General features: G+C 44.3%; 1 protein-coding gene across 5 annotated transcripts in view; it reads right to left on the bottom strand.

Annotated features, from left to right (window-relative positions):
• banp (BTG3 associated nuclear protein) overlaps positions 1 to 22,583 on the bottom strand; it is a 54,068-nt gene that overhangs the window by 3,876 nt on the left and 27,609 nt on the right. For all 5 annotated transcript variants that reach the window (XM_013138967.3, XM_034288368.1, XM_020040559.3 and 2 more), the window contains exon 12: positions 841 to 984. In XM_013138967.3, the coding sequence (XP_012994421.1) occupies positions 841 to 984 (144 nt within the window). The remainder of the gene's footprint in view (positions 1 to 840; positions 985 to 22,583) is intronic.

The raw sequence follows: 22,583 nt of genomic DNA, 5'->3' as shown, positions 1-22,583 counted from the left end.
AAGGACTGGATCCAGTGGGCCCACAGTCACCAACACTGAACCACTGAAGAGAGGGAAAAACAAATAACTGTTCCTGTTGTGTCAAGCTAATGGCAGAGTTAGGATTTAGTTTAACCAGTATGACTCCAGGCATCTATCCTGTCTGGGATCAACGTTCACAGCTGGTGTCTGTGGTTTAATGGTCTGGGCAATGTTTCCCTGGAACAGGTTATTACATTTCATTGGAACACCACAGTGTATCTGAACATTGTTGCTGAATAGATAAATCCATTCATGGCTCCAGTTCACCCTTTATCACACAGATACATCCAGCAGTGTAATGTGCCATGGAATTATGGCCGTATTGTCTCAGAGGGGTTTAAGGAACATGACAGCAGAGTTCAGCGTATTTGCTTAGCCTAGACAGACACCAGACCTCAGCCGAAACAACATCTTTGCGATGGGATGGACAAGGCTAGACTGGGATATTACACTGAAACCCAATTTCTGGGCCACATTTTGCTATTACGATTTTAAACTGCAATATTAAAACACTTTAAACAGCATAGATAACTTACATCTAAAATTAGATCATGGGAATAATTGCCAGCATATGCAAAAAAACAAAAAAAACAATTCAAAGTAAAAATCAAGGCAAACTTTCTCCACCCTTGAGCAATATCTTGTCCCGTATCAAGTATATTTGCAGGCACCAAGCTGAAACTCTGTGCACAAATGCGAACAGGTGTATCTCAATATCATTATGAAACTTATAATACCAGGCTGGAACCAGAGCTGGGATGGGTAAGAGAATGCTGACGTAGCTCCCTCTGGACCCAACGTCTGGGTTGTGTTCCTCACCTGTACAGTAGCAGTGTGATCGTTGACAGGGGCCAGTTGGACGTACTGCACCTGGATGTCACTAGCCTGTAAGGAAGAGCCCTCCACCGTTGTAGCCCCTCCGTCAGCTGACGCCACAGCTATCAGCTGGGCCCCACGAAGCATCTGACCAGGTGGGGAACAGAGGGAGGGAGGAAAGGAGACGGGGGGAGGGGAGAGACAAAGGAAAGAAATTCAAACAAAACTGAATGGAAAACAAATCTAGTCCAGAATTTTTTTTAGAAATCCCCACAATTAGGCAAAATGATGATTTGCCTAATTAATCACAAAATCATGAAAATATACAGTAATTGCAAGAAAAATAGAGCCTCTTGAGCTTATGCGGAGGTCAGCCAACGTGTCAACCAATACAACAAGGCTTTCCCTCCCTAAAAGAGAACCCTTTTCCCTATAGTGCCCAACCCCACCAGAGTTGCCATCCCTACAATGTGTTAACAGACAAGCCAAGCTAACATAAAGCCATATCATCCCACCTGACCCAGCAAGAATAATGGAGGGAAACATTTAGTCAATGGTGTGTTTTGTCTCCAACTCTAACCCAGGCTGATTTGACTTCCATGGCAGTAGAGCCGTGTAGGTCAGCTGAGTGTAGGCCCAACAGACATTCTTAATTTGAGGATGAATCAAAATTTGCTTGTCTGCACAAAAAAACCAAACCTCATAAACCCCAATTACAGATGCTGTCTGTGGCCCCCTAACCATGCCAACCCGCCCCCTTCCACCCCGACCTTTGCTTTGAAGAGGGTGACTCGGTTACGTATATCGTGAGTTGTGTCAACCCCCCTGGAGCCCAGCGGCTAATGTCAGGCTCTGAGAGATATTGCCAGATTGTTGTGTTTCACCACAATATCTGATGCCGCCATGCTGGCTCACCAGAGCGCCAGGCCCAGCCTGATGGGAACTATTAGAAGAGGAAGCATTCCTGCCTATTAGGAGTGTAACTGTACACATTAGTAATGAACTGTTCGTTAAGGAGACCTAACCGTGGCCTTTCATGAACTAATACTTGCATTTTGTCAGATTCTTATTTCCATTCAGTACCAACTCTGCTATAAGCTACTTTATTGGAGAGACTGAAACATGCACTCTGCTCACCAAACACAGGAATGGAACATCAATGGCGTTATTGCAGTTCTTAAAAAATGATTAAGCCTACTTTTATATTATACATTTATAAAACGGGTTCTGAGATACCTGCATCTGACTTGTTTAAATTGGTTAGATTTGTCTTTTGACAATTCCTGTTAACCGCAGGGTCAGAAGTAGGCTATTTACTCACTGAAGTAGTACAGTGACATAAAAGTATCAATACGCTAACTTGGAGCAGCCTGACCAGAAACAGAAAACATGGTGGACAGTTTCATATAAAATACATTTATTACAGATTTAATGAGCTACACTGTAATTTTCCAATATTTGGAATCTAATGAACCTCATAACAACTGTAAATTATGGTAGTGTACCTTGATAGGGCTATTTGGATTCCACAGTTCCTGGGACCATTGTTAGGATATTGGGCTAAAAACTCAGCCACAAGGTTGAAATGTAGATTAGGTATATAGATCTTACTGAAAGTGAATGAACCCAAGCACACATCCCAATCCACAAAGAAATGTTCCTATGGCCATCTCAGTCTCCAGACTTTCAATTCCATTGAAAACCTGTAATTTGTGCAGACCAAGGCAGTCAATAATCACTAACTGAAAGATCTCAAGGATCTGGAAAGATTCTGTATGGAGTAATGGTCTAAGATTCTTTCCAAGCACAGAGAGAGTCCGGCACAGAGAGTCCAGCTTAAGAGAAAGCCTGGCACAGAAACGACAAGAAATGTCAGAGGACACGCACACAAACATATGTAGCTGTGCACAATACTTTTACAATAACGTTTGAAAATGTTTTCCATTTTTAGATGGAAGGTCATTTTGCACGACTGTCAGTTTCCTGTATCTTGTCTGTGGTCGATTTGGTGAATAGACACGATTTGGAGACTGTCGTTGTATTCTCTGGCCACACACCCTTCACCAAAGCTTGTTTATTGTGAGCTGGTCAGACATGCAATCCGAGGACTGCTCTTTGAGACATCCTAGAATTCTGATATTTTCAAATGTGTTTGACTTTATTCAGTAAAGCTTCAATACTCTTGTAGTATGAGATGTGCAACGACATTTCAGAATGGTGATCAGCAGTAGCCTATTGGAGCTCGCTACAGAAAAGGCTGTCTACCAATTTGAAGAACATTTACATGGTTGTGGTCTAGCACATTAATCCATTTTGGTAAACACTTTTAACGCAAATGTGGTGCAATGGGACCAATATTGAATTAATGCTGCGAGCAGCATTTCAGGGGGCCAAGCGGGGCACAGGAAGCATCTCACTGCATGCTGTCACAAGAGAAATGTTTTGCTGTTTAAAAAATGCCCAATGCCGCTAGTAGCCAGGATATCCAATCGAAGGAGAGAGAGGGGAGAATCAAACCAGGGTCAGAATATTGCAGAACAGGGATATCCCCATTACACCACAGGGTTGTCCCTACAGCTCTCTATCCTCTCCAAATGTAAATTTTACCCCAGCCATTACAATTTTGCTGAGATAAAGTGGGCAACAAAACGTTTGTAACGGAACTAAAGTGTACTGTTGTACAAAGATTATTATAGATGGCTAGATAATAGCTATACATCCTACTTATAACAAAATCCATGACTCCAATCACTCCATGGCTGGTTCCTTTCTTTGGAAAACAATAACAGCATAAAAGGGTCACGTAATACAATTATTCTCGCAAATAAATGAAAATCATGGTATTTCAGATATGAACCCCTCCTTGAACTGCCACCTTAACGTGGTGGAGGGGTCTGAGTACCCGAGTGACCCTAGGAGCTATGTTGTCTGGGGCTATATGCCCCTGGTAGGGTCTCCCAGGGCAAACAGGTCCTAGGCGACGGGTCAGACTAAGAGCGGTTCAAAACACCCCTTAATGATGAAAATGTTCTTGAGTTCCGTGACGTCGCCCGGTATGGCGCAGCTGGGGCCCCACCCTGGAGCCAGGCCCGGGGTTGGAGCTCGTATGCGAGCGCCTGGTGGCCGGGCCTTTCCCCATGGGGCCCGGCCGGGCTCAGCCCGAACGAGCGACGTGGGGCTGCCTTCCCGTGGGCTCACCACCCACAGGAGGGACCATAAGGGGTCGGTGCAGAGAGGATCGGGCGGCAGTCGAAGGCGGGGGCCTAGACGACCCAATCCCTGGACACGGAAACTAGCTCTAGGGACGTGGACCGTCACCTCGCTGGCGGGGAAGGAGCCTGAGATCGTGCGTGAGGTTGAGAGGTTCCGACTAGAGGTAGTCGGGATCACCTCTACGCACGGCTTGGGCTCTGGAACCACACTCCTTGAGAGAGGATGGACTCTTCACCACTCTGGAGTTGCCCATGGTGAGAGGCGGCGGGCTGGTGTGGGTTTGCTTATAGCTCCCCAGCTCTGCTGCCATGTGTTGGAGTTTACCCCGGTGAACGAGAGGGTCGTTTCCCTGCGCCTACGGGTCGGGGATAGGTCTCTCACTGTTGTTTGTGCCTACGGGCCGAACCGCAGTGCAGAGTACCCGACCTTCTTGGAGTCTCTGGGAGGGGTGCTGGAAAGTGCTCCGACTGGGGACTCTATCGTTCTACTGGGGGACTTCAACGCCCACGTGGGCAACGACAGTGACACCTGGAGGGGTGTGATTGGGAGGAACGGCCCCCCTGATCTGAACCCGAGCGGTGTTCAGTTATTGGACTTCTGTGCTAGTCACAGTTTGTTCATAATGAACACCATGTTCAAGCATAAGGGTGTCCATCAGTGCACATGGCACCAGGACACCCTAGGCCGCAGGTCGATGATCGACTTTGTTGTCATTTCATCTGACCTGCGGCCATATGTCTTGGACACTCGGGTGAAGAGAGGGGTGGAGCTGTCAACTGATCACCACCTGGTGGTGAGTTGGATCCGATGGCGGGGGAGGAAGCTGGACAGACTCGGCAGGCCCAAGCGTACTGTAAGGGTCTGCTGGGAACGTCTGGCCGAGTCTCCTGTCAGAGAGATCTTTAACTCCCGCCTCCGGCAGAGCTTCGACTGGATCCTGAGGGAGGCTGGAGATATTGAGTCCGAGTGGACCATGTTCTCCACCGCCATTGTCGAAGCAGCCGCTCGGAGCTGTGGCCGTAAGGTCTCTGGTGCCTGTCGAGGCGGCAATCCCCGAATCCGGTGGTGGACACCGGAAGTAAGGGATGCCGTCAAGCTGAAGAAGGAGTCCTATCAGGCCTGGTTGGCTTGTGGGACTCCTGAGGCGGCTGACGGGTACAGACAGGCCAAGCGGACTGCAGCCCGGGTGGTTGTGGAGGCAAAAACTCGGGCCTGGGAGGAGTTCGGTGAGGCCATGGAGAAGGACTATCGGCTGGCCTCGAAGAGATTCTGGCAAACCGTCCGACACCTCAGGAGAGGGAAACAGTGCCCTACCAACGCTGTTTACAGTAGAGGTGGGCAGCTGTTGACCTCAACTGGGGATGTCGTCGGGTGGTGGAAGGAGTACTTCGAGGATCTCCTCAATCCCGCTGTCACGTCTTCCATTGAGGAAGCAGAGGATGAGGACTCAGAGGTGGACTCGTCCATCCCCCGGGCTGAAGTCACTGAGGTGGTCAAGAAACTCATCGGTGGCAAGGCACCGGGGGTGGATGAGATCCGCCCTGAGTACCTCAAGTCTCTGGATGTTCTGGGGCTGTTTTGGTTGACACGCCTGTGCAACATCGCGTGGCGGTCGGGGACAGTGCCTCTGGGATGGCAGACCGGGGTGGTGGTCCCTCTTTTTAAGAAGGGGGACCGGAGGGTGTGTTCCAACTATAGGGGGATCACACTTCTCAGCCTCCCCGGGAAAGTCTATGCCAGGGTTCTGGAGAGGAGAATACGGCCGATAGTAGAATCTCGGATTCAGGAGGAACAGTGTGGTTTTCGTCCGGGCCGTGGAACACTGGACCAGCTCTATACCCTCTACGGGGTGTTGGAGGGTTCATGGGAGTTTGCCCAACCAGTCCACATGTGTTTTGTGGATTTGGAGAAGGCATTCGACTGTGTCCCTCGCGGCGTCCTGTGGAGGGTGCTTCGGGAATATGGGGTCCTGGGTCCTTTGCTAAGGGCTGTCAGGTCCCTATACGACCGAAGCAGGAGCTTGGTCCGCATTGCCGGCAGTAAGTCAGACTTGTTCCCAGTGCATGTTGGACTCCGGCAGGGCTGCCCTTTGTCACCGGTTCTGTTCGTAATTTTTATGGACAGAATTTCTAGGCGCAGCCAGGGGCCGGAGGGTGTCAGGTTTGGGGACCACAAGATTTCGTCTTTGCTCTTTGCGGATGATGTTGTCGTGTTGGCCCCTTCAAACCAGGACCTTCAGCATGCGCTGGGACGGTTTGCAGCCGAGTGTGAAGCGGTGGGGATGAGAATCAGTACCTCCAAATCCGAGGCCATGGTCCTCAGTCGGAAAAGGGTGGCTTGCCCACTTCAGGTTGGTGGAGAGTGCTTGCCTCAAGTGGAGGAGTTTAAGTATCTAGGGATCTTGTTCACGAGTGAGGGAACGATGGAACGGGAGATTGACAGACGGATCGGTGCAACTTCTGCAGTAATGCGGTCGATGCATCGGTCTGTCGTGGTGAAGAAAGAGCTGAGCCTCAAGGTGAAGCTCTCGATTTACCGGTCAATCTACGTTCCTACTCTCACCTATGGTCATGAGCTTTGGGTCATGAGCTTTTGGCTCAGAGTAGAGCCGCTGCTCCTCCACATCGAGAGGGGTCAGCTGAGGTGGCTTGGGCATCTGTTTCGGATGCCTCCGGAACGCCTTCCTGGGAAGGTGTTCCGGTCCCGTCCCACCGGGAGGAGACCCCGGGGAAGACCTAGGACACGCTGGAGGGACTATGTCTCCCGGCTGGCCTGGGAACGCCTCGGTGTCCCCCCGGAAGAGCTGGAGGAAGTGTCTGGGGAGAGGGAAGTCTGGGCATCTCTGCTTAGACTGCTGCCCCCGCGACCCGGCCCCGGATGAAGCGGAAGAATATGAATGAATGAATGTATTGTTGGGTGAAGGCTGAATAGCACCTAGTGGAAAAGCATTTATGAGATACAGAATTTTGAATTTCTGAGAAGGGAATCGAACAGGGGTCACAATATTGAAGGACCGGGATGTTCCCACTACACCACAGGGCCGGCTGGGTTGTGATCTATAACACCTGAAATAGCACACACAGATGCATATTTTGAAAATCCAGCAGAAACATTTACAATAATATAACTTAAAGACAATGGTCCAGTCGTCCTTTACACCAATTGTCATCCAAATCCATTCAGTTGTTTCGGAGGAAATGTGGTTTAAGTGTGTTTTTATTAACGGAAAAATCGTGAGAAACATCAGTGATGTTTATAGTGCTCCCAAGAGGTATTTCTGTATGGGACTTTTTCTGTCCATTCTTGAGAGGCACATGTACCAGTATGTTTCGTTTGATAGCTGTTTGATGTTCAATTTGGGATTAATGTACGTCCAAAGTCATAGACCCGCCCAGCTCAATTTCATTCGCTGATTTCGGCCGTATTATATGAGATATCAACTTTCCTTATAAAACTTTTAAAGATAATGGTTCAAAGGTCCTTCACACCAAACGGCATGCAAATCCATTCAGCGGTCTCGGAGGAGATGTCGTTAACATGTTTTTCACCAAATTCAAAATGAAGGGAAATCCGAATTTGAAAGACCCCAGAGACTTTTTTGGTCAGCATGAGAAGGGGTATATCTGGAACTTGGTTGCATGTCTCTACGACATTCGGTTAATGAGATCTGAGCTTCACTTTTTGCATTTTCGACTGAGTGCTACAGCGCCACCATGAGGAGTATGGCCTACAATCAGGCAAAGTTTGGAGCGTTTTGAACCATAGGGGACCGAGCAATGGACCTCTGAAAATTGCCCTGGAGAATAATAATAATAATTTAAATAATAAAAAAAAAAATTAAAAACATAAAAGGGTTCCAGCAACTTCATTGCTTGGCCCCCTAATGATCACAAGATGAGAAGTGATTGGATTAGGTTCTGCGTTGCTTCCTGTGTGAGGTAAAGTCATACTCTACGAATGTTGTAGAGCATGAACCTGTAAGTGAGTCACCACCTTGATGTTTGCAGAGAACAACAGGGTGTTGGCCAGGTTCACCAAGCTTTATTGCATCCGGGAGGAGACCTGTGAATTTCTCATCTGTGATGAAGCCAGACATGCAGAAATGTGCAGGGCCACCTGGGTGTCAGAAGTTTGGAAAGAGGGAAATAGTGGACTGTGATCCATACAGCTGTGATAGGAGAAACCATGTGAAGATATGACAGAGCAAAATGACTTGGTGTAAAGACTGACAAGGGCCTAGAACAGAGCCCTGTTAGACATCAGTAGCCAGCAGAGCAGACAGAAATCCCGTCCACGTCACTTGGCTGGAGTAACCTGCCAGGTAGGATGCAATCCAAGAGTGTACAGAGTCTGAGATGCCCACCGCTTAGAGGGATTTAATAGATCAATGTCGAAGGCAGTGGATGCAGGAGGACGGGAACAGGGGAGAGACTTAGTTTGGGCGGTGCAAAGGGCCTCTCTGAAACAGGAAGAGCTCTCTCTGTTCAATGAGTTACTAAGGGAAGTGAGAAAAGGGTGATAACCTGCCCCCTCTACCCCATCACTCCTCTTTTCCCCAGACCCCATCCCTCCTCACTTCTCCAGACCCCATCCCTCCTCACTTCTCCAGACCCCATCCCTCCTCACTTCTCCAGACCCCATCCCTCCTCACTTCTCCAGACCCCATCCCCTCCTCACTTCTCCAGACCCCATCCCTCCTCACTTCTCCAGACCCCATCCCTCCTCACTTCTCCAGACCCCATCCCTCCTCACTTCTCCAGACCCCATCCCTCCTCACTTCTCCCGACCCCATACCCTCCTCACTTCTCCCGACCCCATACCCTCCTCACTTCTCCAGACCCCATCACTCCTCTTTTCCCCAGACCCCATCCCTCCTCACTTCTCCAGACCCCATCCCTCCTCACTTCTCCAGACCCCATCCCTCCTCACTTCTCCCGACCCCATACCCTCCTCACTTCTCCAGACCCCATACCCTCCTCAAATCTCCAGACCATCTTTGAAGACATCCTCCCATTTGATACTTCACTCACCAACCAACCATCCATGAAAACAAGCATTTTGGCTTTTACTATTTTTGTCTATGAAATTGGCCAATGAAAAATTGACATTATTTTATTTGTAATTTTAAATTACAAATATGAATCCAACTATTACATTCCCTTTTTCAGTTTTGCCTAGAATAAAAAAACGTATCTCTAAGCCCTGGATATTCCACTATTAACTTACAAGGGTCAGAGCCTGCTGGTTTTCTGTTACTCATCATTAATTGCACCCACCTGGCGTCCCAGGTCTTAATATGTCCCTGATTAAAGGGTTGTAATGAAATAATATAGTGCAACTGGCTTTGAGGGCCAGATTTGAATATCCCTCCACTAAGGAATCAAAACTGGAAGATTGGCGACTCTAAAAAGCATTAGTCACTGTTGACCCAGAGCTAGAAGGATTGGGGCCCTTAAATAATAAAAACTGTCTGGCCACATTAAAATTGTACTGGCAGTCTCACTGAGAGTGGGAGGGATGTGCACATTTGTGCTGGGATGATAATCTAAAAATGGTTGATAGGCAATACTAAGGAAATGAGAAGTTTAACAGGAAACACGTTTGCAAACGTGGAACCGTTAATGGGACTAGTAATAGCTACATCAGTCTAACTAGTCATAGTACTGTGGTTAAGAGTAGTACAATGAAAAAGCTGTGGTGTGCATTCATATATCAACTTTGTGTACTATTATAATAACTACCGTTATTGATTACAGAAATTTTTCTGGCAATTTATGGCCATTTTGCCCAGCTATTGAGGGTGGGTATGTGTGTGTGTGTGAATTACTTTTTGTGAGACAGCAAGAATGTGTGTTTGTGTATATGTTTGTAGAAGGGAGGATTAATAGGCTACATCAGATGAGCCATCTCTATGCCAATAAGAGTTGGAGAAGAAAATATGCAATCAAAAGGCACCCTAAATTCACTTCAGCAGAGTTTGCTAGTTGCTATGACCTGAAAATAACAAAACGTGGATAATCTTTCTCTTTTTGTTCTTGGTGCTGTAATGTTTTAAACAGTAACCGGAGACAGGATCCTAAAGAAATACAGCAACAGACAAGAAAAGACAGAACCGAGCAACAACAGCAACTTAATGCAAAAAACATTTGGAGAGGGCCAGACTGAAACACAATAACCAACTGTGCAAACAAGGACCTTTCTCCCCCAGCCCATCTTTTACGCTGTCGCAAATCAAACTTGTTTTGCGTGCTTATGAATCTGGTTTAGATTTAATAATCAAAGATAAAGGGCAGTGTGTGTGTGTGTCTGTTTTGTTAACTCGGTCTCGATCAAAAACAATAAATGAAGCTGTAACCTAGGTCTCTGGCACTGGGCAGTGTGTGTGTGTGTGAGCACCTACATGCATGCATTGCCTCCTATTGGGTCCTTGTCAGGGATGTAAGGGCTCCCAAGGAGCAGCTCGGGCGCAAGGACAGAGAAGCAACAAACAATGCTGCTCAACCGAGGTGGAGGAAGACATCCAGGAGACGGAGGGTGCAGAGGCGTCTGAACTACATTTGCCAGCCCCCGTTCCTCCAAAACTGGCACCAGGAGGCTGCCCCAGAGACAATGCCACTTCCCTATAACATGGATTTGTGCTTTGGTTTGGATTTCTCCCTCAACTTCGCTCACCTTTTGTTTTCCTTGAATAAAACGACCTCCAGGCCACTAGACAACTGTCCTGTGTCCGATCCCGGTGTCTCTCCCCATTACAGCATGTTTTGTCAGAGTCAAATTCACATACTCATTTCCAACTGTCTCACTGTAGCCCACTTGGCTCACAAAAACATATAAACACAAAGTCCCAAAACACACACACACACACACTCTCCCTTTACGAGGCACAGCTCAAATAAATCTTGAGCCACCATTCCAATCTGCTTCCTATGAATTTCAGTCGAATTAATGCAAAAAGAGAAATAAAAGAAGAGGAAAAATAAAAGTTTGGAGGTTGGAACTTCCTCCATGATTCACAGCCGTTAACAACATCTGCATCTCCGGCAGCCCACTTGGGCCAACCAGGACAGATGTGATTTGGACCAAACCACTGGAGCCAACCAGGACAGATGTGATTTGGACCAAATTGCTGGAGCCAACCAGGACAAATGCAATTTCAACTAAACCACTGGAACCAGCCAGGACATAGTGGGTATAAAAAGTCACCACCCCCTTTCAAAATGTTCGCCTTTGGTTGCCTTAAAGCCTGAAATGAAAACACAAAGTCAAAAGTCTTATGGCTTTATTTACACACAGTAACCCACAATATGCATTCCACAAAGTGAACCCTACTTTGATAAGTGAACACCCCTGAGTTACTACTTGGTGAACCACCTTTTACTGGAATTATAGCCATGAGTCTCTTTGAGTATGTCTCTACTACCTTTGCATACAGAGACTATGCAATATTTGCCCATTCTTTCATACAGAACTGTTTAAGCTCAGTCAAATTACAGGGTGATCGCTTATGGACTCGTCAAGTCATTCCACAGATTCTCAGAGGGATTTAGTTTGGGGCTCTGACTAGGCCTGTCAAGGTCCTTCAGCCACTGTACGGTTGCTTTGGTCATTGCCATGTTGAAACGTGAACCATCTTCCCATTTTCAACCTCCTGGCAGAGGGCTGCAGGTTCTCTTCGAGAATATGCTGGTATTTTGCACTGTCCATTTTCATCTTGAGATGTGCTCCAGTCCCTGTTGAAGCAAAAACACCCCCACAACAGGATGCTGCCACCGCCGTGCTTAACTGTAGGCATTGTGGTTTTTAGATGGACATAGAATTTTGCATTCATACCAAAAAAGTCTCATCTGACTACAGCACCTATTGCCTCAGAGTCTACAAAGCTCAAATAAAAAAACTTCATGTTGCATTTTTTGATAATATTTTTCTTTTTCTTGCTACCCTCCCATTGAGGACAGATTTGTGGAGCGCTTGTGATATTGTGGTCACAGGCACACATTGACCGGTCTTTTCCACAAAGGCCGGAACATCTTTCAAAGTTGCCATTGACTTCTTGGTATCTTCTCTGATCAGTCTCCTTGTTGCCTGGTCATCCAGTTTGGAGGGACGGTCTGATCTATGCAAGATCTCAGTGGTTCCATACACCTTCCACTACATACTAATGTTATTAACTGTGCTCCAGGACAAAGCCTTTGAAATCTTTTTATATCCATTCTCGGACTTGTGCCTTTCCACAACTTTATCTCATATATCTTCTCAAAGTACCTTTCCACCCATAGTGGATTCTGAGCTTTGACTGAAACTACTAAGCAGTGTCCTGCATGAACAACTGCTTTCATGCAGAACTAAACAAAATCCCAACAGTTGATCACAGATGGAAGCCAATTAGCTTGATTTGTGATCTGGAAGTTGGTTATATCTGAACAGGTTTGCAATGGCAATTCTAAGAGAGGTGTTCACTTGAATATTGTGGGTTAGTGTGTGTAAATTAAGCTGGAAAGTCAGATTATATGTGTTTTAATTTCAGGCTGTAATGCAATAAAAGATGAACATTTTGAAAGGGGGTGGTTTCATTCTATCCCCACTCTATGTGATTTGGACCAAACCGCTGGAACCAAAAAAGTGATAGAGGAAAGAGAGCAGCCGAAGTGGATGCCCTGTCTCCTTTTCTACAAAAACATTCCTACGCCACAATACAATATGAAGCCAACACCCAGTTCCAATGAAGATCCCCATTAGTTACAACAGCCGTGTCATTTAAAAACAACACCATCTGCAAGTCACCACTAAATAACTTTGATAGCCCAGATATACAGGTCCAACAGCTGGAACGACAGTGCTCTATAATAGAAAGATTCCTGGCATTGTCATGTACCTGGCATATTTCTACCCATGAGAAGACGGGAGACGAGGAGATCAGAGCTGAACGAAGCCCTTATCTTTTGAAATCTGTGCCTATCCTAAAAGCATTTACTGTAACACTCCCCGATGCATCCACTGTACTTATCCACCCACTCGATTACGGTGTTCCTAAAGACAGGCTTGACATCTGCCTGACATCTAACCCTGCTGTGGCCTCATCATTCTCTTCTCCCACTCTAAAGCCCATCAGCGAACTGCAGAGTCAGTTTCACTCCAGGCTATTGAGGTTTTATGACTCAGCCAGATCAGTTTCAATTCTGATCCAGGAGCAGTAGAAATCAATAAGCCTTTGGTTAGATTCTGTAATGAGTGTACAGCTGTAATCATTTTCATTTAATAAGGGAGGACCCCCAAGTGTACAGTAAATACTTTTATTTGGCTGAAAAAATTTACATTACTTAACTGATAGACACATTTTTTACGAGGGGCTTTAAATCGTTCTTTCATTAACAATGATGACTTTATCGTGGTTTTAATTAGCTTGTTTATTTATATAGATCAAATAGACATGATATACATAGGCCGTAAAACAAACTTTCCTCCTGAACTCTCCACAACCCTCTGACAGATCCAGGCAGGGAGCAGCCGCACTCTCATCGCTACACTTTTGACACGCCGCTCACACAGCCCACAATGCATCTGCCCCGCTGGGTATTCATGTCTTTAATGATAGAACATCTCTGGCTTATTTAAAGATGTAAATAAAATCCTCATTATCATGATGGTGGCATCAGTCAGCTTGCTAATCAAGCTAACTCCTTGCTGTGAAAAAATACTTTATAGCGATTGCCATTGCTAGAATTCTGCAGACTCAACTCAATATTAGAGGAACTGTAGATGCATTAGTCAAAACTTGACTCATACCCCAATGTCAATGAGACACTAGGGAAAATGTTACATGACTTTTATTAAAACATCCCTCGAATGTCTCTATTAATACCTGGGCATCAAAACACTTTTCAGCAAAGGAACCTATTGGTACCCAACTGGAATCTGAAGATCTGCGGCTTGTGCTCCAGGCATTGTGAAGTTACCACCAGAGATATCTTGTTTGTTTTAACTGACTAAATTGAAAGTAATCTCCACACACTGAGGATCAATGCACATTTTCTGTTCAATAGGCAGAGCTTCTGGTCATCAGACCTTTGTCAGAGTATGCATGTATGCGGCTTTCTGACATTTCCAGTACATCCCAAGGACTCATTTTGTTTGCAGTTTTAAGAAATGTCAGAAAGTTAGTCCACCCTAACAAGCAGCCCTTTTATCTCTACTTTTCACTGGCCCAACTGTGTCCATTCTACCCTCTTTCTCTCTCACACACTACCTGGTTTTTACCACCCTCCCCAGAGAGGATGTTCAACAACAAAATTGTTGGAGAAATTGTTGGACACTAAATAACAATTTGGGCTATGGTCCAGCAGTTCAATCTAGGGTATCTTATGTCCTGACAGTTCTTAGCCCATATTATCCTTGCCAACATCTGCTCAGTCTGTTCACATCAGTAACAGTCATGGATGGAAAAAGGCTGTTAGACATAAGTAACAGTCATGGTGGTAATAGGGTGTTAGACATTAGTAACAGTTAGGAATGGTAACAGTCCATTAGACATCAGTAATGTCAAGGGTGTTAAGTCTGTTAGACATCAGTAACAGTCAAATTACTGTTTGTCTAGGTATATTCCACTGTATAAAAGACACAGATCTTCTTAGACCAACCTTTCTTGGTTCCCATTTGCCGTATATAACAACAGTGCCTTGAAAAATATTTCCCCCTTTTTCAAATTTTCTGATTTTATACAGTACTGGGCAAAAGTCTTAGGCACCTGAAAGTCGAACTAAAGTAATTTATTTGGATAGTAAGTGTTTATTTGTAAAAAATAAATCAATAATATATACATATTTATAAATTATATAAATACATTATTTGAAATCAAAACACAGACTACCCAAATAAATGGCCTTAGTTTTACTTTCAGGTTCCTAAGAATGTTGCAGAGTACTGTATACATTAGCATACATTTAATGTTATTAGATCCACAGCTTAATTTTAATAAACAGCAACCTGAGTGAACAATTAGCATAACATTTGAATACTTATTTAATTTAATGCAGAAAGTACTGAAACACCCAGTGTCTCCCTGTGAAAAGTTGATTGCCCTCATACACAATAATAAAAGGATGTCACTTTCAACTGCAATAATTGCAACCAAATGTTTCCTGCAGTTGACTTTCACATCACTGCGGAGATATTTTGGCCCATTCTACTATGTGGAGATGCTTTAACTCCGCCACATTTGTGGGTTATTGAGCATGAAGTGCTTGTTATGGCTTGTGACACAACATCTAAAATGGGTTTACTCTTTGTTTAAACATTGTCCAGGACATTCCAAATTGTTAAATGTTTTGCTTTTAAGCCATTAAGATGTATGTGAATTTTGGATTATTGTATTGCTGCCTGAGCCAGCAAAGCACCCTCAAAAATCACACTATCACAGTATGCTTGAACTTTGATATCAGGTCAATACTGAGGAACGCAGTGTTTTGTTTTTGAAAGTGAAATATCAGGTCATCTGTCTGGAAGTTAGAGCTGAAGAACACCTAGGACATGTAGCAAGAAAATTACCCAAAATACACAGTGTACAACAGCTGAAAAGCAACAACAAAAAAACATTTTGGAGTTGCCACAATTTAGGGTTTGTGATGTTGTGGCAAGACCTATATAAAGAGTACTGTAGTTTATGCTCAATAACCCACACATGTCACTGAGTTAAAACAGCTTTACAGTGTAGATCCTGCCAAAATGTTTCCACAGAGATGTGAGAGCTGATTAACAACTTAAAGAAGCATTTGGTGAAGTAATGGCAGCTCAAGGCGACACAACCAGCTATTGAGAGGGGCAATTCCATTTTCATAGAAGGGTATAACATAACTTGGTTCATTAAATAAAGAATAAACTTTTTTATATTTGTGTCACTCAGGTTCCCTTATATTTAATATAGAGTGTGGTTATAGTTGAAGATCTGAGAACATTTAATGTCAAAAAGGCAAAATGTTAAGAGAATCAAAAAAAAAATATCTATGTAATTTATATTTTTATTGGCCTCCATCTGTGTCAAATCAGAGTGATTCACATGATTTCAGGATAAATCCATCAGTTTCTGTAAGTTTTTTCTTTTGGGTAGTGAATTGCAAAGAAAATGCTCAACCGTTGCCACGGATGAGATTTTAAAAGAATATAGGTACAAAGTATGACACCACCAAAACCCTGCCCAGATCAGTCAATCCGTCTAACTGGATAACCAAGCAAGTAAGAAACTGAACAGAAAAGCTACCAAAAGGCCAATGGCAATCTTGAAAAAGCTACAGGCTTAAGGACCAAGACTGTTTCAAGCCTGGATGTGACAACAATATATGAAGCACTCAACAAATCTTGCCTGTATGGTAGGGGGGAAAAAACATGCAGGATATTCTGTAACATTGTGGCAAAACATTTTGTGGTTTGAATGAACTCAATTGGTACTTTGGGGCCTAAATGCAAAGCCATACATTTGTAACAAACCCAACAAAGCACATCACCCATAGAATATCACCCTGAAGCATGGAGTTGGCAACATAATATTATGGATATTTTTGTCATCGTCAAGGACTGGGGTTACAACAGAAAGGGGAGTGAAGCAATGAACAGAAAGTTTTTGAGGAATATCTGCTGCCCCTGCATGAAAGTTGAAACTGGGATAGTTCACCTTTCAGCCTGACAATGATTCAAAACACATAGCCAAAGCTTGTAGTGGCAAAGAAATCAAAAAGCTCAGTCAGAGCTCGAACCTAAATCCAATTGTTAATGTATGGCATGACTTAAAGAATGCTATCCATCAAAATTGAGAGTTTGAACAGTTTTGTAAAGAATGTTCTTGAATTGCCAAATATAGGTGTGCAAACTTGATAGAGTTATATCCAAACAGTCTCACAGCAGCAATTACAGCCCAAAATTCCCAAATAAAAAGCAGGGCAGATGGATACCACTACAACATTTGAAAAACCCTCTCTATCCAAAATACTCTCCCCGCTCCTCTCTGCTCACATTGTCAAATACCAAAAAGGCTTACAGGACAAATTAGGGTAAGTGTCTTTCTCTCAGGCACAACTGATTTTCCCTCTTATTAGCTCAAGAATTTGAACCAGCAACCTTTCAGTTATTGGCCCAATACTTGAACAGTTAGGCTTCTCCCACTCTCTTTCCCCCTCCACCCACTTCTCCTCTAACCCCACCCCTCCCACCCCAGTCTAGGGAAGTTCAAATGGACTGAGGTTCTGAACAGACTCCAGGACATGCTGAGCCGTTCGGCTTTGGCGGATCCACTGTGTTCCTGACCCGATTCCCACACTGTTGATCCACAACAGCAGAACCTAAGGACGTTCCAGGTGTTACGCAACATCTGCCTGACAGGATGAGGCCTAGCCCGAGTTTCAATGGAAGAATGAGAAAAGCAAGTTTGGGGGAGTGTTGGGGCGAGGAGGAGGGTGTCTGGTTATTTCACTTCCGCCTGCCTAAGCACAGGTGGGGCACCTCAGAATCACTTGGGAAATGTATACAGTGCCTTGCAAAACTATTCAAACCTATGACCAATTGTTTCTTATGATTTAATTAAAATGGTGCTTTGATGAATAAATTATTGTAAGGTGGTGTTGGTTGTGTGTTAGGAATCAACCTGCACAAATTAGTATTTGATAGAGACTTTCACTGCAATACCAGCTATATGTTTTTGGCCGGTATTTACCAGTTTTGCAAAATGTCGGAATGATTTTGGCTTAATCTTCTTCGCAAATTTGCATTAGGTATTTCAAGATGGTTGGATGATGCTTTTAAATAGTGCCACAGAATCTCAAAAGGATTGAGATCAGGATTTTGATTGGGCCTCTGTAGCCCATACGTTTGTTCTGGTACTTTGGCATTGTACTTGCCCTAATTTCCCACTTGCCATAGTGTTTTGAGGCATGGGCAGTGATATGTTAGCGCCATACAGAGAGTTAAGCCACAAACATTCAAGGGTCTGTAAACTTTTGATCAGGGCAATTTGTGTGATTTCTGTTCTCATTATGAATTAAAAAGGAGCCAAACAATTATGTCATAATAAATGGCTTCATATGATCACTATGCTTAAATATTTATTTATTTTTTGCATATTTTCAAAATCAATGCCAAAATTTCACAATTTCTGCCAGGGTATAGTGATCATATGAAGCCATTTATTATCACATAGCGCCCTTGATTGTTTGGCCTGGTTACAGACACACAAGGTGGCACACACAGGTTAAAATGGCAATTAAAGGTGAATTTTCCACACTTGTGGCTTTTTAAATTGCAATTAGTGTCTAGATACTGGCTAGATACTGATCCATGGGGAGAAGAAAAGAACTGTCAAAAGACCTGCGTAACAAGGTAATGGAACGTTATAAAGATGGAAAGTATATAAAAAGATACTTAAAGCCTTGAAAATGCCAGTCAGTACTGTTCAATCACTTATTAAGAAGTGGAAAATGCAGGGATCTCTTGATACCAGGCCAAGGTCAGGTAGACCAAGAAAGATTTCAGCCAAAACTGCCAGAAGAATTGTCCGGGATACAAAGAAAAATCCACAGGTAACCTCAGGAGAAATACAGGCAGCTCTGCAACTCACCCCGGACTTGTTTCAAGGAGCACAATACGACGATACCCGAACAAAATTTGGCTGCATGGTCGAGTTGCGATAAAGAAACCTATACTGCGCCAATGCCACAAAAAAGCCCAGTCACAATATGCCCGACAACACCTCGACACGCCTCACAGCTTCTGGCACACTCTAATTTGGAGTGAAAAGACCAAAATAGAGCTTTATGGTCACAACCATAATTGCTTTGTTTGGAGAGGGGTCAACAAGGCCTATGGTAAACAGAATACCATCACCACTGTGATGCGTGTTGGGGGCTCACTGATGTTTTGGCGGTGTGTGAGCTCGAAAGCCACAGGGAATCTTGGAAAAATGTATGGCAAGATGAATGCAGCATGTTATCCGAAAATACTGGCAGACAATTTGCATTCTTCAGCACGAAAGCTGCGCATGGGACGCTCTTGGACTTTCCAGCATGACAATGACCCTAAGCACAAGGCCAAGTTCTACGTGGCATTGATTCAACAAGGTGCTGAAAGCATTCTTTAGAAATGTTGGCCCATATTGATAGGATAGCATCTTGCAGTTGATGGGATGCACATCCAGGGCACGAAGCTCCCGTTCCACCACATCCCAAAGATCCTCTATTGGGTTGAGATCTGGTGACTATGGGAGCCATTTCAGTACAGTGAACACATTGACATGTTCAAGAAACCAATTTGAAATTATTCGAGCTTTGTGACATGGTGCATTATCCTGCTGGAAGTAGCCATCAGAGGATGGGTACATGGTGGTCATAAAGGGATGGACAATTGGCACTAAGGGGCCTAAAGTGTGCCAAGAAAACTTCCCCCACACCATTACACCACCACCACCAGCCTGCACAGTGGTAACAAGGCATGATGGATCCATGTTCTCATTCTGTTTACGCCAAATTCTGACTCTACCATCTGAATGTCTCAACAGAAATCGAGACTCATCAGACCAGGCAACATTCTTCCAGTCTTCAAATGTCCAATTTTGAGCACGTGCAAATTGTAGTCTCTTTTTCCTATTTGTAGTGGAGATGAGTGGTACCGGGTGGGGTCTTCTGCTGTTGTAGCCCATCCGCCTCAAGCTTGTGCGTGTTATGGCTTCACAAATGCTTTGCTGCATACCTCGGTTGTAACGAGTGGTTATTTCAGTCAAAGTTGCTCTTCTATCAACTGGAATCAGTCGGCCCATTCTCCTCTGACCTCTAGCATCAACAAGGCATTTTCGCCCACAGGACTGCCGCATACTGGATGTTTTTCCCTTTTCACACCATTCTTTGTAAACCCTAGAAATGGTGGTGCGTGAAAATCCCAGTAACTGAGCAGATTGTGAAATACTCAGACCGGCCCGTCTGGCAGCAACAACCATGCCACGCTCAAAATTGCTTAAATCACCTTTCTTTCCCATTCTGACATTCAGTTTGGAGTTCAGGAGATTGTCTTGCCCAGGACTACACCCCTAAATGCATTGAAGCAACTGCCATGTGATTGGTTGATTAGATAATTGCATTAATGAGAAATTGAACAGGTGTTCCTAATAATCCTTTAGGTGAGTGTATATTACCAACTATCCAGTGGTATGCAAACATTTGAGCACAACTGTACGTATACACACACTAACCCATGGACATGCACACACAGTATAAATATTGACGCAAATACTGTATGATTACCCATGCTAAAAATAAGTTATATAATAGTTATACTATTATTATTTTGTATGACATCTCATTTGTATTTCTTTTCTGGCACTGTCAATCCAAAAAAGTCGAAAAGGAAGGCTTTGAACTCATTCATTGTCTTGTCTCCCATTATCATGCACACCAGGTTCCAATATTCCCATCACTCTGCTTCCCTTACTGGACAGTTATTGTTGCTTGTCTTGTTACGTGTTGGTGAGTGTCATTTTTTCGTGTTAGTTTGCCGCTGCACGCTCCACCGTTGATTGGCGTTTTTTTGTTTCATTTTCTTGTCTGCCGTTCGTTTGTTTTGTTTGTTAATAAACATACATGGGCGAACGTACTCTGCCTGCGCCTAGTTCCCTCCACTCAACCACGGCAGCATGGCATTGACACAAGTCGTAGTGGTAAAAAACAGACCTTGGAAGACGTGGCAGAGAGAGCAGTTGTTTTTAATGAGGAGGCTGGTGGCCTACTGTAGTAGCTGACCAGTAACCAAAAGGTTACTTGAATCCCAGAGCAGGAAATTAGAAAAACAATCTGTTGTTCTGTCCCAAAGCATGAATGTAATTGCTAATCATGGCAGCTCGATGCACGTTGCCAATTTGCAGGTGTTAAATAAAATGTAAAATCTCATTTGGACCTTGTTTTCAAACTGGTAAATGACCCCTTTCCTACTGGAAGCTGGAAGTCTATCTCGACTTAAACAATTATCCTACTTTTATTATTCTGTTTTCCGTAGCTAAATATGTTTGGTATAGACAACCAAATTTAGCCTCTGACATTTTTTGCGATAGTTGGGTCTGATAAAAGACTGATCAATTTTGCTGCACAAATCCCTCAATTCTAGCACCCCAACCCTCTCTTGGCTTGGTTCGTAGGTATATGCCAATGTTAAACTAAAACATTATGGTAATTAGTCTATAAAACAAGTCACCTTTTCTTGTAAAACTGAAACTGACTGGCCAAAACTAGAGGAGTTGTATCTGGAGTTTTATCAGGATCACACTGCCACAGAAACACCAGCCACACATCAAAAGCATCCCAATGACAGCGCACACACACACACACACACACACACACATCTCCCTCTACAGACACACACACTTCCTTCCCACTCTTACCACACACACACACCATCTCCCTCTACAGACACACACACTTCCTTCCCACACTGAACACACACACTCTGCCACCACGGAGCCCCCCGGGTAGCAGTCAGAAGCTGTGTGGAGAGGAAGTGAAAGGTGCAGAGGGAAGCACTCCGCTACTGCCTGAAAGGGCTAGTCTATCTATAGCCATGTGGAGATGAAAAGAACAAGGGAGTGAGAGAGGGAGAGAGGAGCAGAGAATGGATGGCGGGAGTCTTTCTGAGGTGTGATATAGGCTACGCAAACATACGCTAAGTGAGCAGTATCTTACTGTCCTAGAGGAACAATGACAACACACAGACACCAAATATAGCTACACACTCAGCGATAAATGTATGGTTTAATTATTGAGGCTCGTAGACAGGCTTCAACTGGACGATCATTTAACCATGGTCTTCTGACAATGGCTGCAGCCCACTATGTTAGAACAATCAGTATTAATTATACATTATCAATGAACTAACACAATACTGCATCCAGGCTAATCAAATTAATCAACATTGTTTGCTCTTCTGTGCGTGCCTTTTTCTGGCAGCGTTGGTGTGTTTGTGAGTGCGTGCACACCACAATACTTATTGGAACCAACAGTCCCGGCAAGCATAGTAAAATGAAGAGACTGTGGGAAGGTTTTCCTTTCTGCAATAGACCTAGGGGTTTATTTTGGCGTAAAAGAAACAACCGGGTTAGGAGTTGGCGGTAAATTTAGGTTTAAGGTTATGGGGCTAGGGTTAAGTTAAGGGTAAATTGTATTTTGAATGAGAATCATTTGTTGGGTCCAGTCAAGGAAAGTAAGACAGATGTGTGTTTTGTGTCTGTCTGACTGTCTTTCTGTCTGGCCTTTCTTTCATCAGATCTGGTTTAAATCAATATTCAGAGCAATCAGTCACACATATAAACACAAATGCTCTCAAAATAACAATAGTGATCTTCAGAGTCAGCTAGTGCTATTCCTGTCTCACACCCTGGGAAATCACTACCAAGAAGGGGAAGATCCCATTGATTCAGTGTGTGTGTGTGTGTGTGTGTGTGTGTGTGTGAAAAGCTAGACATGGAACACAAGGTTAGAGGAATACGGCTGGGTGTGTTTGTTTTGGCGTTTGGCCTC

The sequence above is a fragment of the Esox lucius genome, chromosome 19 (genome assembly GCF_011004845.1).
Source record: "Esox lucius isolate fEsoLuc1 chromosome 19, fEsoLuc1.pri, whole genome shotgun sequence".
NCBI lineage: Eukaryota > Metazoa > Chordata > Actinopteri > Esociformes > Esocidae > Esox > Esox lucius.
The sequence above is the reverse complement of the archived record's forward strand: the minus strand, read 5'-3'. Positions and strand labels throughout refer to the sequence as shown.